Source organism: Diadema setosum, chromosome 1 (genome assembly GCF_964275005.1).
Source record: "Diadema setosum chromosome 1, eeDiaSeto1, whole genome shotgun sequence".
NCBI lineage: Eukaryota > Metazoa > Echinodermata > Echinoidea > Diadematoida > Diadematidae > Diadema > Diadema setosum.
Window position 1 is genome coordinate 3,279,028 of NC_092685.1, and position 14,441 is coordinate 3,293,468.

A 14,441-nucleotide genomic window follows, 5' to 3' on the forward strand; every position below is an offset into this window, starting at 1 on the left:
AAAATTCATCTAAATCAGCCGAAAATTACTCAGGCGAAAATATCCACTTTTACAGTAGACATGTCAGAGAATAATGATGTACAGTATCATTCAGTCAAGAAAATTGATGGGACACAAAAGAAAGTCCAATTCTCAATGATGACTGCAATTGTGTACATATGTTCTACTATCCAGAAAGCCATGCTAAAATCTTCATTCCACTGAATTTTAACTTCTTTCAAGAATGAGTGATAACTGTGACACTAGTGTAAACTTACTGTACTTCTTACTTTCTAACAAGTGAATTTCCCCTACCATACACCACATAGTTTTGGAAAAAGAAACAATTGCATGTATCAAGTTATTTCCTAAACAGTAAATTGCTTTACCTTTAAAGGGAAGATAAACTCCAAGAGCAATGTGGATTGAGTGAAAGCAGCAACATTAGTAGAACACATCAGTGAAAGTTTGAAGAAAATCGGGCAATCGATGCAAAAGTTATGAATTTTTAAAGTTTTGGTGTTGGAACCGCTGGACGAGGAGACTACTAGAGGTTATGACGTATGAGTGGACAACAATACCAAGAAAATATAAAGAAAATTCTACAAAAATCCATTTTTCATGAAAATTACAAATTCCATCAACTTGATATTGACATATGTTAGGGGTAGCAATTATTCCCCCTGCTTTCTGAAAGAGGCTGGTCCATTGCTCTTTCATAATTCTAGAAAAGTGAATTTTTGTTGAATTTCCTTTATATTTTCTCTGTATTGTTGTCCACTCATAGGTCATATCCTCTAGTAGTCTCCTCATCCAGCGGTTTCAACACCAAAACTTTAAAAATTCATAACTTTTGCATCGATTGTCCGATTTTCCTCAAACTTTCACTGATGTGTTCTACTAATGTTGCTGCTTTCACTCAATCCACATTGCTTTTTGGGTTTACCTTCCCTTTAACATGCTAGCAGGCACATTGAAATTCTATTTAGATTGTGCTTAGTGCATTGTGCAGTGGAAACTTACCATAATCTATGACCTCTTTATTTTCACAAAACATTTTCAAAACTCTACCCACAGAATTGCCTTGTCATATTAAATCTATAAACTGATTCTGAAGATACAAAATCAAATAGTACTAGTGTAATGTGTTCACAAACAAAAAATATGTTTGTTATGATTGGTGGTCAGCCAAAAGATATTTTGATGCATTTGGCATACTTGGTGCTCTGGCACAAACTGGTTGCTTTGGAAACAGCAATTTCACACATTCTTTGTGTCTTTCAAATTCCATGGAGACAAAGAAGCATCTACTACTGTATTTACCATATATTGTGTGAAGTCTTTATTTTTGCTTATTTCATGAGTCACATGATATTCAAATATTAAACAACACACAACTGTATCAACTCAGATCTTGACATGAATGCGAGGTGCACGCTTACATTTCTCCATTCATTACCGTACTCCATGATAGCAAAATTAACCACTTGCAAGATTCTTGGTAAGTCCCGATTCCCGAAACATTGCACTCGCTAAGTATATGGTGCATACAGAATCTCTTTGACAGGGAATTAGTGCTCTATGTACCTTCTTCAGAAGGTTGTGCAAGACTGTAACTCCACAGCTCTTGCAAGATACGACCTTTGCCCTTGAAGACGGTCCTACAGAACATCCAGATTGACATGTCCTCCTCCATTCGCCATGATCTGGAAAAAAACAACATCAGCAAAAATGAGTTGTGACATCTAGCTATCGAGCACATTGCCTCAATTAAAGTTACTAATGTGATATGATCTACCACACAAGATGACACATGTAATTATGACATAACAAAAACAAAACAGCAAAATAAAGCAGATATTTCCAGTTTGCTAACAGTATTTCCTCGATGGAGAGGTGAATCTTATGTCACACTAGGCAATGATGTCTCTGAAATGATTGAAAACTTTTAGAGAACCCATCTCATACCGAACGGCCTAACCTACAGCATATCGGCAACAAGCTATCAAGGAACCTGTGTGGTTCAATGGTTTGCAATGACAGGAATAAAGGGTCATGTCAGAGCAAAAGTTCCTGGCACCCACCTGGCAACCACTGCAGGCTTGTGAACATGGGTGCTAGACATATCCTCCGCTCCTCTGGACAAGAGTTTGAAAGGCGTGGTCAGGAAGGCCAGTATCCTGTCCACCATACCATCTGGAGGGGAATAGCGAGGCGACAGAGCTAGACTGACCACATCGGCCATCAGAGGGTAGTCGGAAGTCTCGGTGGTCGATGGAAGAGAGACATAGCTGCAGCCAATCACCTCATTGTCCCACTCTAAGAACTTCTCAGTATCCTTCAATGTCTCCAGTATCACCTGGCAAGATATATAATCATAAAGAGATCCACTTATTATATATATTTTTTCATTTTGTCTTTTGAGTGGGTACCTCCATTTTTTTTTTTTTTTGCAGAGTGTATAAAAATGATTTTATGTCTCTATTTTGTACTGATCATGTCGACATGGGCATGTTTGTTATCCCTGGCTGGCTGTGTATAGTCTTAACAACACGCATGTCAAATTCTTCATATTTCTTTGTACATTCTGTTGGAAAACAAGAGACCCGCGGGTCTAGCGCTCACCTGAGTATCGCAAGTTCACCTTTCACGCAGTCACTAATCTAAATTATTCACAGCTCTACTAAAATTTGACCAGGCATTCTCAAGTAGAAGATGAAAATGTACAATAAGGGCCCAAATTTTTTTAAGATTCCTTAGTTTGGGGGGATTGGGGCCCCCTGGGGCCCTCTGGGTGTGGCATGGTGCCCATTTTGATAAATTGAGATCCTGACCCCCTAGGGATGCTACCTGCCAAGTTTGACGAAAATCAATCATGAGGTTTTCAGGAAGAAGATGAAAATGTACAATTCAGGCCCCCATTTGGACCTTCCCACCCCCCCCCCCCCCCCCCCCCCAAGAGGGGCACCCCTGGATCTGCTATGAACAAACTTGAAACTACAGTCATTAATGTACTCACTCATAGTATTATCTTAGCTCTATAACTTCTGATTCTAGAGAAGATTTTTAAAGATTCCTTCATTTTGGGGGGTTTGGGCCCCCCTGAGGGCCCCCTGGGTGGGGCATGGTGCCCATTTTAACAAATTGAGATCCTAACCCCCTAGGGATGCTACCTGCCAAGTTTGGTGAAAATGGGTCAAGGGGTTCTCAAGAAGAAGATGAAAATGTACCATTTAGGCCCCATTAGGACCCCTCCCCACCCCCTCCCCTGGGTCCCAAGGGGGGCACCCCTGATTCTGCCATGAACAAACTTGAAACTACAGTCATCAATGTACTAACTCATAGTATTAACTTAGCTCTATCACTTCTGGTTCTAGAGAAGAAGATTTTTACAGATTCCTTAATTTTGGGGGGTTTGGGGTCCCCTGGGGGCCCCCTGGGTGGGGCATGGTGCCCATTTTAACAAATTGAGTTCCTAAACCCCTAGGGATGCTACCTGCCAAGTTTGATGAAAATCTGTCTTGGGGTTTTCAAGAAGAAGATGAAAATGTAAAAAATTTACGCACGACGCACGACGGACGACGCGATCGCAATAGCTCACTTGAGCCTTTGGCTCAGGTGAGCTAAAAAGTGAAAATAAAGTTTGAATTTGAATTTAATGTACATACAACAGCACAATACTGCCCTCTATGAACACAATAACCATCACTTTCACTGCCTTCCCTCCCCCCCCCCCAAAAAAAAAAGAGAGAATTGAATTGAATTGACTTGAATTTTGTAAGACAACAAAGAGTACTGGCAAAACTTCACTAGAAAGAGATCTCTTCCCTTCTCCCTCCCCCTCTCTGTGATGGTAGTAACCAGAGATGTGTCACTTAACTTTCAGCTGTCACGTGACCCACACTGACAAGAGGCCGATACAAACTAAAAATACCTAACACAGTTAAAACAAGCATATTGGGAAAGTAAATACAAGTGTGTTATCTTTACCAGTCGGTTGTGCAAAAATTGAAAATTCAATAAATGTCACCTAGTTTTTGAAAATTCAACTCTTCCCCCTCTCTGGTGGATTGACATTTGCATGAAAACCTGTCAGTAATGTAATTACTCTCCCACACCTGGTTTGCTGTATGCATATCAAGATAAATCATTACAACTGATTTTCTGCCACATAGCTAACCAGGTCCCTACACTCCATGGCTCTTGTGTTCTGAAACAGATTTTGTCCTTGAATGCACCAGAAAATATCAAAGCTGTCCTACTCCTACTTCCTGTAACCAATCTAATTATTCAAAATAATATCGACATCTGAAATAAAACATGAAAACAAAAACAAAACTCAAACGACAGAATGTCAGCACAAATTCAGGTACAAAAATAGAGTGCAGACAAAGATGGAAAATGCAAAGAAAGAGAGAGAGAGAGAGAAAGGGGGTGGAGATGGCTAAACAAAATGACTGACCTGAAGAAATGTGACAGGCTGAGTATCATGATCCCTGTCTAGGTTTGGACTATATTAGAACTGTCTACAGTAATCACTGTTCATACACATCTGTGATACTCGAGAGACAGGAATGCGACAAACAAACCTAGCCGATGCTTTTTTTAATGTATATCATGCAAGCTACATTCTTTGTCCACATATCTCTTGGTCTGCCCCATCCATCTCACTATACAAAAGCTGTGCTACAGTTTTAGTTTCATTTGCTACCCCCATCTTCACATTAAATCATCAAAATCATTAAATGTGAAAAACTAATTCTTATATACTGTATATAATATGAAACTTATTGGCTGGTATTCTTATTACACAAACTAAGTTAGTCCAGACTAAAGTCCAGATAGCTGTGTATCAACTCGCAAAACTTTAGGTATTCAGATAGCAGTTTTTGCCTTGACCTTGAACTAAAGTGTGAACTAAATCAATCAATGTGTTAAGTTCACGTCAAAGGTATTGTTTACTTAACATTGATCATATTGATTAACATTTTTGCATTGGTTGTTTCTATCCCTATCTCACATTTCAGAGCTACTTTGAAGCACTAAAGTTGGGTTTGTGTTTCATTTGCAAATGGTGAATAATGCCTTAAAGGGACTGTACAGTACTGGTTGAGGTGGGGATTCATGTTTTGAACATTCCTTGGTGAGATAATGAGAAACCTCTTATGAAATATGAAAGAGCATGTCATTTTAAGAAGGATTCAACATTTATTTGATGAAAATTGGTTTTGAAATGGCTGAGATATCCAAAAAAGTGATAATAATAAAAAGCGACAGGTCACACTTTTATTAGGATCTCTTTGTTTTACCTTGTTTTTGGATATCTCAACCATTTCAAAACCGATTTTCATCACATAAACTTTTGATACCCCTTAGAATTGCATGCTCCTTGACATCTCATGGAGTGGTTTCTGAATATCTTGCAAAACATTAAAAGCTAAATCCTCACCTCAACCAGAACTGTACACACCCTTTAAACTTTAGTTCATAGTTATTTTATCATAGAAATCCGCGGAAACTTCAGTTTCACTTTCTGCACAGTTTCACTTTCCGCACAAAACTGTTGTGCCAACGTACGTGTACGCAGTCCCTCCACAACACATACACTAACTAGAAATGTCGCTATGGCGACTGATGCCTCCGCCATAATGCATGATTCTCCCAATAGGCGTATAGTACAATGTCTTCACAATGTGTGATCCATGACATTTTCACATAACTGGCAAAATATTGAAATGACAGGTTTGTCAGAAATGTCTTGAACTGGGTTTGCCATAATTTTCTAAGAGTGCAGGTATACATATTTGGGGAATTTTGGGGAAGTTTATGCATTGAGTAATTTCAGAGGTATGAAGATAGAGTGTGATAATGGTACAAAATGTTTTTTTTTTTTTTTTTTTTTGGGGGGGGGGGGGTATTGAAACCTGGCCTTTGACCCTTAACCTTTGACCTTCAGACTGTAAATTTCCTGGAGAATCTCCATTAGGTAATGCATGTACTAAGTTTTGAAACTAATAATGCAAGCATTGCATATACTAGTATACAATGTGTATGAGGGAAATAGTAAAATTTTGAGGAGTTGACCTTGACCTTTGACCCCTGACTATTGACCCATGACCCCTAAATTCCCTAGAGAATCCCTGCCAGACAGTACATGCGTATGTACCAAGTTCCATGAAAATACATTGAACCATTTGCGAGAAAAGTGATATTGCAACATTTTCACCTAACCTTTGACCTTTTGACCTTTGACCTTATGACATGAAACTCTCTCTGGAGAATCTTTATGCAGTAGTACGTGTCCACACCTTCGGGCATTGCATAGATATGGGGGAAATTGCAACATTTGTAGATTTTGACCTTGACCTTTTGACCTTTGACCTCTTGCCAATGTCACTAAAATCTACTCAACTAATTGTCCCATCATACATCATCCTTGGTAGTGGAGCGGCATAGCTTGAAAAATTAGAGGAATTGTGCATTTTATGATAAAAGCACCAAATTTCGCACACATGTTGACAATGACATTTGAAATAAATTAAGATATTGGGCCATCGTAAATAGCGCCCTCAGCGGCCATGGCAGCCATTTTTCAAAATGGCCGCCATAAAATGCCATTTTTCATAAAAATTTACAAATTTCAGAAGGGAAAATCAATAAGATTTTGCAAACGAGTGGGAAATAGCATTTAAAATAAATTTAGATAAAGGGCCATCACAAATTGCGCCCTCAACGGCCATGGCAGGGATTTTTCAAAATGGCCGCCATAAATGCCAGTTTTCGTAAAATTTTACAAATTTCATAAGGGAAATCAGTAAGATTTCGCAAACGAGTGGGAAATAACATTCAAGATAAATTTAGATATTGGACCATCGCAAATTGCGCCCCCTAACGGTCATGGCAGCCATTTTTTTTTCAAAATGGTCGCCATAAATGCAATTTTTTATAAAAATTAATTTTAGAAGGGAAAATCAACAAGATTTTCCAAACGAGTGGGAAATAAAATTCAAAATAAATGTAGATGTCGGGCCATTGCAAATTGCGCCCTCAACGCCAGCCATGTTTAAAATTGGCTGCAATAAATACCACCTTTTTCTCTGAATTTACTAATTCCAGAAGGAAAAGTCAATAAGGTCTTGCACTCAATTCAAAAATTTCGTTTGAAATATATCTCGCGTCTATGTATTACATTATTTTAAATAGCGCCCTCAATGGCCATTGCAGCCATTTTTCAAAATGGCCACCATGGATTCAATTATTTTTCATTTCCTGATTTCACCAAAAGAAAAGTCAATAAGATTTTGCACACAATTTGAAAATTATGTTTGAAATAAATGTTTGTATTAGATTATTATAATACTGCTCTCAACGGCCATGGCCGCCATATTAAAAAATGGCTGCGATTATCATAATCATTTTGTTTTAGAAAATGGTAATTTCTGAGAGAAAAGTTTGCAAATGTGTACATAAATTGAAAAATCATGTTTAAAATCAGACAATATATCTAGATTGCATTAACCCTAGAAATTGTTCCTTCACAAATTTTCAAGAAGAAAAAATTGTTAATAACGGCAATTGCAGCCATTTTTCAAAATGGCTGTCATAGATGCCATTTTTTTTTTAATGAAGATGTAATAATGCCGGAAGAAGACAATAAACATTTTTTTTTGCGCAAGTTGACAATTACAAACAAAGAAGTTTAGACATTTAGCCATCATAAGCTGTGTTCTCAATTGCTATCTCAGCTATTTTGTCAAAATGGCTACAATACACTCTTCTTTTTTCTATCAAAAAGAAAAAGAAAAAAAAGAAGCAGACATCCATGGCGGTCAGCATGGCCCTTGAGGGCGCCTTCTAAGAAGACCCTATACTTAAATTTATTTTTGAGCATAATTTTCAACTTGTTTGCAAAGTCTTATTGACTTTTCCGTCTGACATCAGCAAATTTTTGCAAAAAAAAACCAAAAACCGGGGGGGGGGGGGGGGGGGGCATCCATGGCAGCTGTTTTGAAACTTGGCTGCTACGGCTGTTGAGGGTGCACTTCTGGATGGCCTATTATCAAATTCAGTTTGAATGTAATTTTTCACCTTTGTGGAAATTCTGATTGACGTCTGCAACACTTTACGAAGAAAATGCATTCATGGTGGCCATTTTGAAAAATGGCTGGAATGGCCATTAAGGGGGCAATTTGCAATGGCCCAATAAGTTTACTGTTCAATGTAATTTCCCACCTGTTTGCAAAATCTCGTTGGCTTTCCCTTCTGATCTCAGCAAATTTTTTCGAATATATAGCATTTATGGCGGCCATTTTGAAAAATGGCTGTCATGACCGTTGAGGGCGCAGTTTCCGATGGCCCAATATCGAGATTTGTTTTAAATGTCATTTCCCATTTATAACCAAAATTTCATTCACTTTTCCTTTTGAAATTAGCATTTTTTTAATGAAAAAGTGACACTTATGGTGCCCATTAAAAAAAAGATTGGCTGCCATAGCCATTGAGAGCGCAATTTTCAATTGCCCAATACCTGGATTTATTTTGAATGTAATTTCCCGCTTGTTTGCAAAAAAGAAAAAAATGGCTTTCCTTTCTGAAATCTGCATTTTTTTAACAAAAAATGGCATTTTTGGCGGCCATTTTCAAACAAAATGGCTACCATGGCCGTTGAGAGCGCAATTTCCGATAGCTAAATATCTCGATTTATTTTGAATGTAATCAACATTTATGGGCGAAATCTTATTTACTTTTCCCTTCTGAAATTTTCAAAATCATCGAAGAAGTGGCACAATATTAGACAGATGGACGTTGAGGGCGCAATTAATAATGGCCAAATATTTAGATGCATTTTGAATGTAATTTCCCACTTGTTTGCAAAACCTTACTGGCTTTCCCTTCTGAAGTTAGCAAATATTTTGAAAAAATTGACATTTATGGTGGCCATTTTGAAAAATGGCTGCCATGGCCGTTGAGGGCGCTATTTCCGATGGCCAGATATCTAGATTTATTTTGAATGTAATTTCCCATTTGTAACCAAAATCTTATTGACTTTTCTCTCCTAAAATTAGCAAATTTTACGAAAACATGGCATTTATGGCAGCCATTTTGAAAAATGGCTGCCATGGACGTTGAGGGCGCTATTTTCGATGGCCCAATATCTTAATTTAATCTAAACGTTATTGTCAACCTGTGTACGAAATTTGGTGCTTTTATCACAAAATGCACAATTGTTCGGCTATGCCGCTCCACTATGGACCAAGTTTGGTGAAAGCTGCTTCTTCCAGTTTTGGGTTATCACGTAAACAGATAAATTTTAGGATTTGACCTTGATCTTTGACCTTTGACCTCTGTCCGATTTCGCTGAAAAACTAATCAAGTAATTGTCCCATTATACATCATCCTCCAACAAAGTTTGGTGAAATTTGCTCCATCCAGTCTTGAGTTATCACGTAAACAGATACAATTTCATGATTTGACCTTGACCTTTGACCTTTAGCCGATTTCACCCAAAATCTAATCAACTAATTGCCCCATCATACTTGGAACAAGTTTGGTAAAATTCCAGTTAATATTACTCAAGTTATCGCGTAAATGAAAGCGGACGGACGTAAGGACGTACGTACGGACGTACGGACGGACGGACAACCCGAAAACATAATGCCTCCGGCACCACTTCGTGGCAGAGGCATAATTATGAGCCCAATTCCAGAGTTTTTTACAGCTTCTTGTTGTCAGTCTTGCAATTCAAGGGACTGTGCCATCGTGTGATAAAAAGCTGTAGTTTTGGCGGTGTTGTGCTTTGTGTGTTGCATCAAAAACAGTGTGAGTCTTATGTAAGAGGCTCTTTGTTGTACATTTCAGCTGCAATTAATATTTCGTCTATACTTAGCTGTAGTAGCCACTTCGTGGCAGAGGCATAATTATGAGCCCAATTCCAGAGTTTTTTACAGCTTCTTGTTGTCAGTCTTGCAATTCAAGGGACTGTGCCATCGTGTGATAAAAAGCTGTAGTTTTGGCGGTGTTGTGCTTTGTGTGTTGCATCAAAAACAGTGTGAGTCTTATGTAAGAGGCTCTTTGTTGTACATTTCAGCTGCAATTAATATTTCGTCTATACTTAGCTGTAGTAGTCTAAGGTTTTAGCTAGTCCTTGCTATCAGGATACCAACTACTGATAATCTACACTTGATATGGAGGTCCCAACTAAATGCTGATTAACTAGCTCAAGTTAACTTTAATTCAGAAGAATGAACTATAAAATAGTAAACTACTGGCCAGTACTTTCCCCTTTTCATTGCTGCTTTTTTCCCCCTTTTTTTTTGTTTCCTTTTTTTTTTTAAAGCACACATTTTTCTGTTTTTGCTCATTACATATAACACTATTTTATGTTTTGATTCAGTCAAATTAAAAACATTAATATTCATCTAACCCGACTGAACATGAAAAATTACTCGTGCCAAAAATTTCCACTTTTACAGTGGTAAAGAGCACAGAATCTCCTTTAAGCCATCACCTATGGGAACCTGCAGAATCAAATTCAGTCTATAAGATTGAGGAAGTTTATAAGCACATGGGTCAACTTTGAGCACTACTAGTAAATTGATGGTATGTCTTTGTATTTTCATATTGTGCAAACTGATAATGATTAAGTGGAGAAAACATAACCATTCATCACAAAAAAAAAACAAAAACAAGCAGGTAGATAAACCAGTGTCAACCAATGAATTTTACAGGAGATCCTACAACATGATTACATCATATTTTCCTATTAATACTTCCATTTTCCAAAATACAAAATGTATCTGGCATATACTGTAAACCCAGAAACTTTTGCATGCATAAAACTTTTGCAAATATTGCAGCTAATATTCACAAAAGTAAAATGCACATAAAAGTTTTGGCCTGTACACAATGCACTGAATGCCAGTCACCAATTTGCAAAAATTTCATGCTGTGTAAAAGGCCTATGGCTCCAATTCATGAAGTTTCATGCTGCGAATGTTTCTGGTTTACAGTAGTTTGACATTTAATAAGCTTCGACAAATGCTAGTGCACAGTGTGTTCCTAGATGTGATTGTTTTTATGCCAAGAAGTGTATACATAAAGCAATGTAGTCAGAATCCTGACAAATGTAAAAGATATATTTCACATTGATACTGCCATAGACTGTGCATATCTCACAGCTTTGTAAAATGGCTGAAAATATATATATGCAACACAGTTACACATCTAGCACAGAAGAAAGTGTACAAAACTGCTATCAAAATTAACCAATTTCATGAGAGAATATGAATAAAACTCCTATAACTAATACAGGTCATAATCAATCGTTACATGATCGATATCTATGAAACATTGACAGTGGTGTGATAAATGAGGTATGAATTAAGTGACACAGGCTGATGTTTCTAAAACCATTTATTATTGATGTACTCTGCAAGCTTCAGCACATTCGAGACCCAGATCATGAGCAACCTAGCTTGACTACCACCTGCACAGCCATCAAATGAACCAATTGTTGCCACCGCCTTTGTTGGTAGCAGCACTATTGACTAACTTGTCATGGTGACCATAGACAGTATTCATTGTGTTTCTCCACAAGGAAATATGCCTATTAAGTCAAACAGCTTGATAGAGGTGCAAGAGGCAATTTCAGGCCTTGTCAATGCTGAGGCAAAGGGCAAGTCTTTAACCCACAGCAGTGTTTCACCAGCACTTAGCTTTCAAAAGCAATTATAGCAAAAAGCAATGAAATGATATTGATGTCTTTTTTTTTTTTCATTCAAACATAGAGCAAGAAGTTACATGTCACAGAGAACTAGAAAAGACAAAAAAAAAAAACAACAACAGAACTGTCAAATGTCTAATCTTAGCAGATTTTGATCAAACACATTAGAAATTTCCTCAATTGTTCAGCAAAACACTGATATCTCTTGCTGTCCATGGATGACTTTTATTACAAATTTTCCATTAATATCAGACAGAGGAACAATGACAGCAGCCAATCAATATCTTCACTGAAAACTGATAATTCACTTTAATATGCCATGCACAAACTGCCTTGTCATTTCAGGGCACTCGGCAAAGTTATCAAAGAGCCTGATATTTCAATCTCCATGTCATTCAGCAAAGAGTTAGTATGAACTACTGAACTCTGTTGAGGAGTATATTATTATGCACTTGTGCAATGTGGAAAAAGAAAGGAAAAGCTGAGCAACGGCCTTGATCCAATTTAAGCCTTCACATAATAAGCCTGTCATGGACGCATCAATGCAAAACTTGATAATCCCTCCCCTCTTGCATTACTTGCTTCCCATCACAGATCCCACTGACACTCAGTTTTACAGCTCTGTAATATCTTGGGATTTTGTCCCTCATTTCACAGTTTGTTATGCATTCCTAAATTTACTTTCAATGCATCAACATAGGTTAGCTTCAAATCCTGGGCATATTGAAAGAAAGGTATTTCATGCTAGAGAAGTTTGCCTATCAAACAAAACCTGAAAGTTGATCCCTTTGTGCTGAAAGCTATCAAAACTTCAGCATGATTACATCAGAAGGATAGATGGACTGCCATTACCCTGGATAACGATATCACTCCCCACTTGTTGTTTGTTTGTTTGTGTGTGTGTGTGTGTGTGTGTGTGTGTGTGTGTGTGTTTAATATATTGGGTTGGTTTTTTGTTTTTTGTTGTTTTTGTGGTGTTTTTTTTTTTTTTTGGGGGGGGGGTATTGCCATTGCTGTCTTGCAAAGTTTATCATTTAAATAATGATACAGCTTTCTGTAAATTTAATAGTTTGTGCTGTCCCCAAAAAATTAGGTATTGCAGTCGCATGATCCACAGACTTGACAGGATTTCTGTTGTAGTTTAAAGCAATGACATACTATGTCAGTGTTGTTCAAAGATGCATGGTCTTCAAAATGCGTATCTGTGCTGTAATGTGTGTGATATTTGTATGATACACAATGGTATGCTTGAACTAGTGGTACGCATGCATAATATACTCTTTCAGATGTTAGCACTATTGGTAATTTGTCGGGGGGGGGATTGTAATGACATATGTGTGACGCTCCAACAAAATGAGTCATAAGTCGCACGGGGAGTTTTCCCGTAATGAGCCGAAAATGAAGGGGAAGCACTGCTCGGGTCGAATTTTTTTTATGACGGATTTTGATTCCTTGATGTTTTATCTATTTGTACAGAAAATTTCAGCGTGTAAAAATGAGTACAAGTGTCCCAAATCACAGTTTTTCTGAGACCATTTTTTTCGGTTACATTTTTTTCGAACGCTCGCCTTTGCGTTGCGTTTCGCACCTATTGTTCTCGCCCGATCGGGACTCCGCCTGCGTTGCTAGGGCGTATGCTAATGAAGCATTGCTCTTGACCCCATTGAAGACAAAACAAAGCATGGTGCGTGCGGCGGCGGCGGCGAGGGCTTTAGAATTACGCAATAACAGTGAGCTGACCAAGGCTATCAATTGCATGACCAGCGCGTTGCGTTTGATACATGCACCACATTCATGAAGTGGTGATTGATGTGACGCACAAATGGCGCTGAAAAATTTTATTCCAACGACGATCACGCAAAATTTATGATACTTTATCAATGAGCTAAAATGATCACATATCGAACTTGAAACCTCTCTAGTTATGCGTGTGTGTACTTTTACAACGGTTATTGGCCTCATTAATGAATTCATTCAAATGATTATAACTTTCGTTCCCTCGTATGTGACTTGCTGTTTAAAGTTCATCTTTGGAGATATAGTAGGGCCTAAGTTGTCAATTATTCTCGTTTTTATAAAGTCGAAAATTCGTGTGATAATTAACCAAATGTATGTAATGCGTAATATTATTTCCCTGGTTAATAAAAATTATTGCCCTATTTACTTATGATGGTATGGGCCGTGAAGGCATGGAGAGAAATCGGAAGACAAACATTATCATTATGCCCAAATAGCTCGTGTTCCCTTTGGAGGATATTCTGACTCTTGTCATCTGTGTATTTTTTTAGAAGTAAGACCTATTTGAGAAAGTGACAGAAAGCTGTGTCGCTACTCAAAAGTGTGCTTCTTCTTTTTTTTTTTCTTTTTTTTATCAGACTGTTTGTAATGATAGCTGTTTGTCGTGTATTAAGTGTAGCTTACATGTGAGAGGTCAAGTCTGCAAAGAATTTGGCTAACAGCTTTGCGAAGTAGCAGCGCTAATTGCCTATTGAATTGTGTATTGTGAGGAATTCGAATGAAAGAACTCGTGCGACACTGTTCACGCCTTTTATCCGAGTAAACCCCGCATCAACGAAGCCTTGAACAATGAAAGGTAAACTTCCTGCTATCAAGGGGTGGATAATCACGCAACCAGTATTCTTTCTTCGCCATTGATAGCAGAATCAGTGACATACTGTAATGGGCAATGGAGCAACAGTGTTGGAGGATCGGCATTATGTCTGCTAATTTGTAAAAGAAT

General features: G+C 37.8%; 1 protein-coding gene across 1 annotated transcript in view; it reads right to left on the bottom strand.

Moving 5' to 3' along the window:
* Positions 1 to 14,441, bottom strand: part of LOC140246523 (uncharacterized) — a 53,355-nt gene that overhangs the window by 8,557 nt on the left and 30,357 nt on the right. The window contains exons 4-5 of the mRNA XM_072325871.1: positions 2,064 to 2,338; positions 1,567 to 1,685 (exon numbers count right to left, since the gene is read on the bottom strand). Of these exons, the coding sequence (XP_072181972.1) occupies positions 1,567 to 1,685; positions 2,064 to 2,338 (394 nt within the window). The remainder of the gene's footprint in view (positions 1 to 1,566; positions 1,686 to 2,063; positions 2,339 to 14,441) is intronic.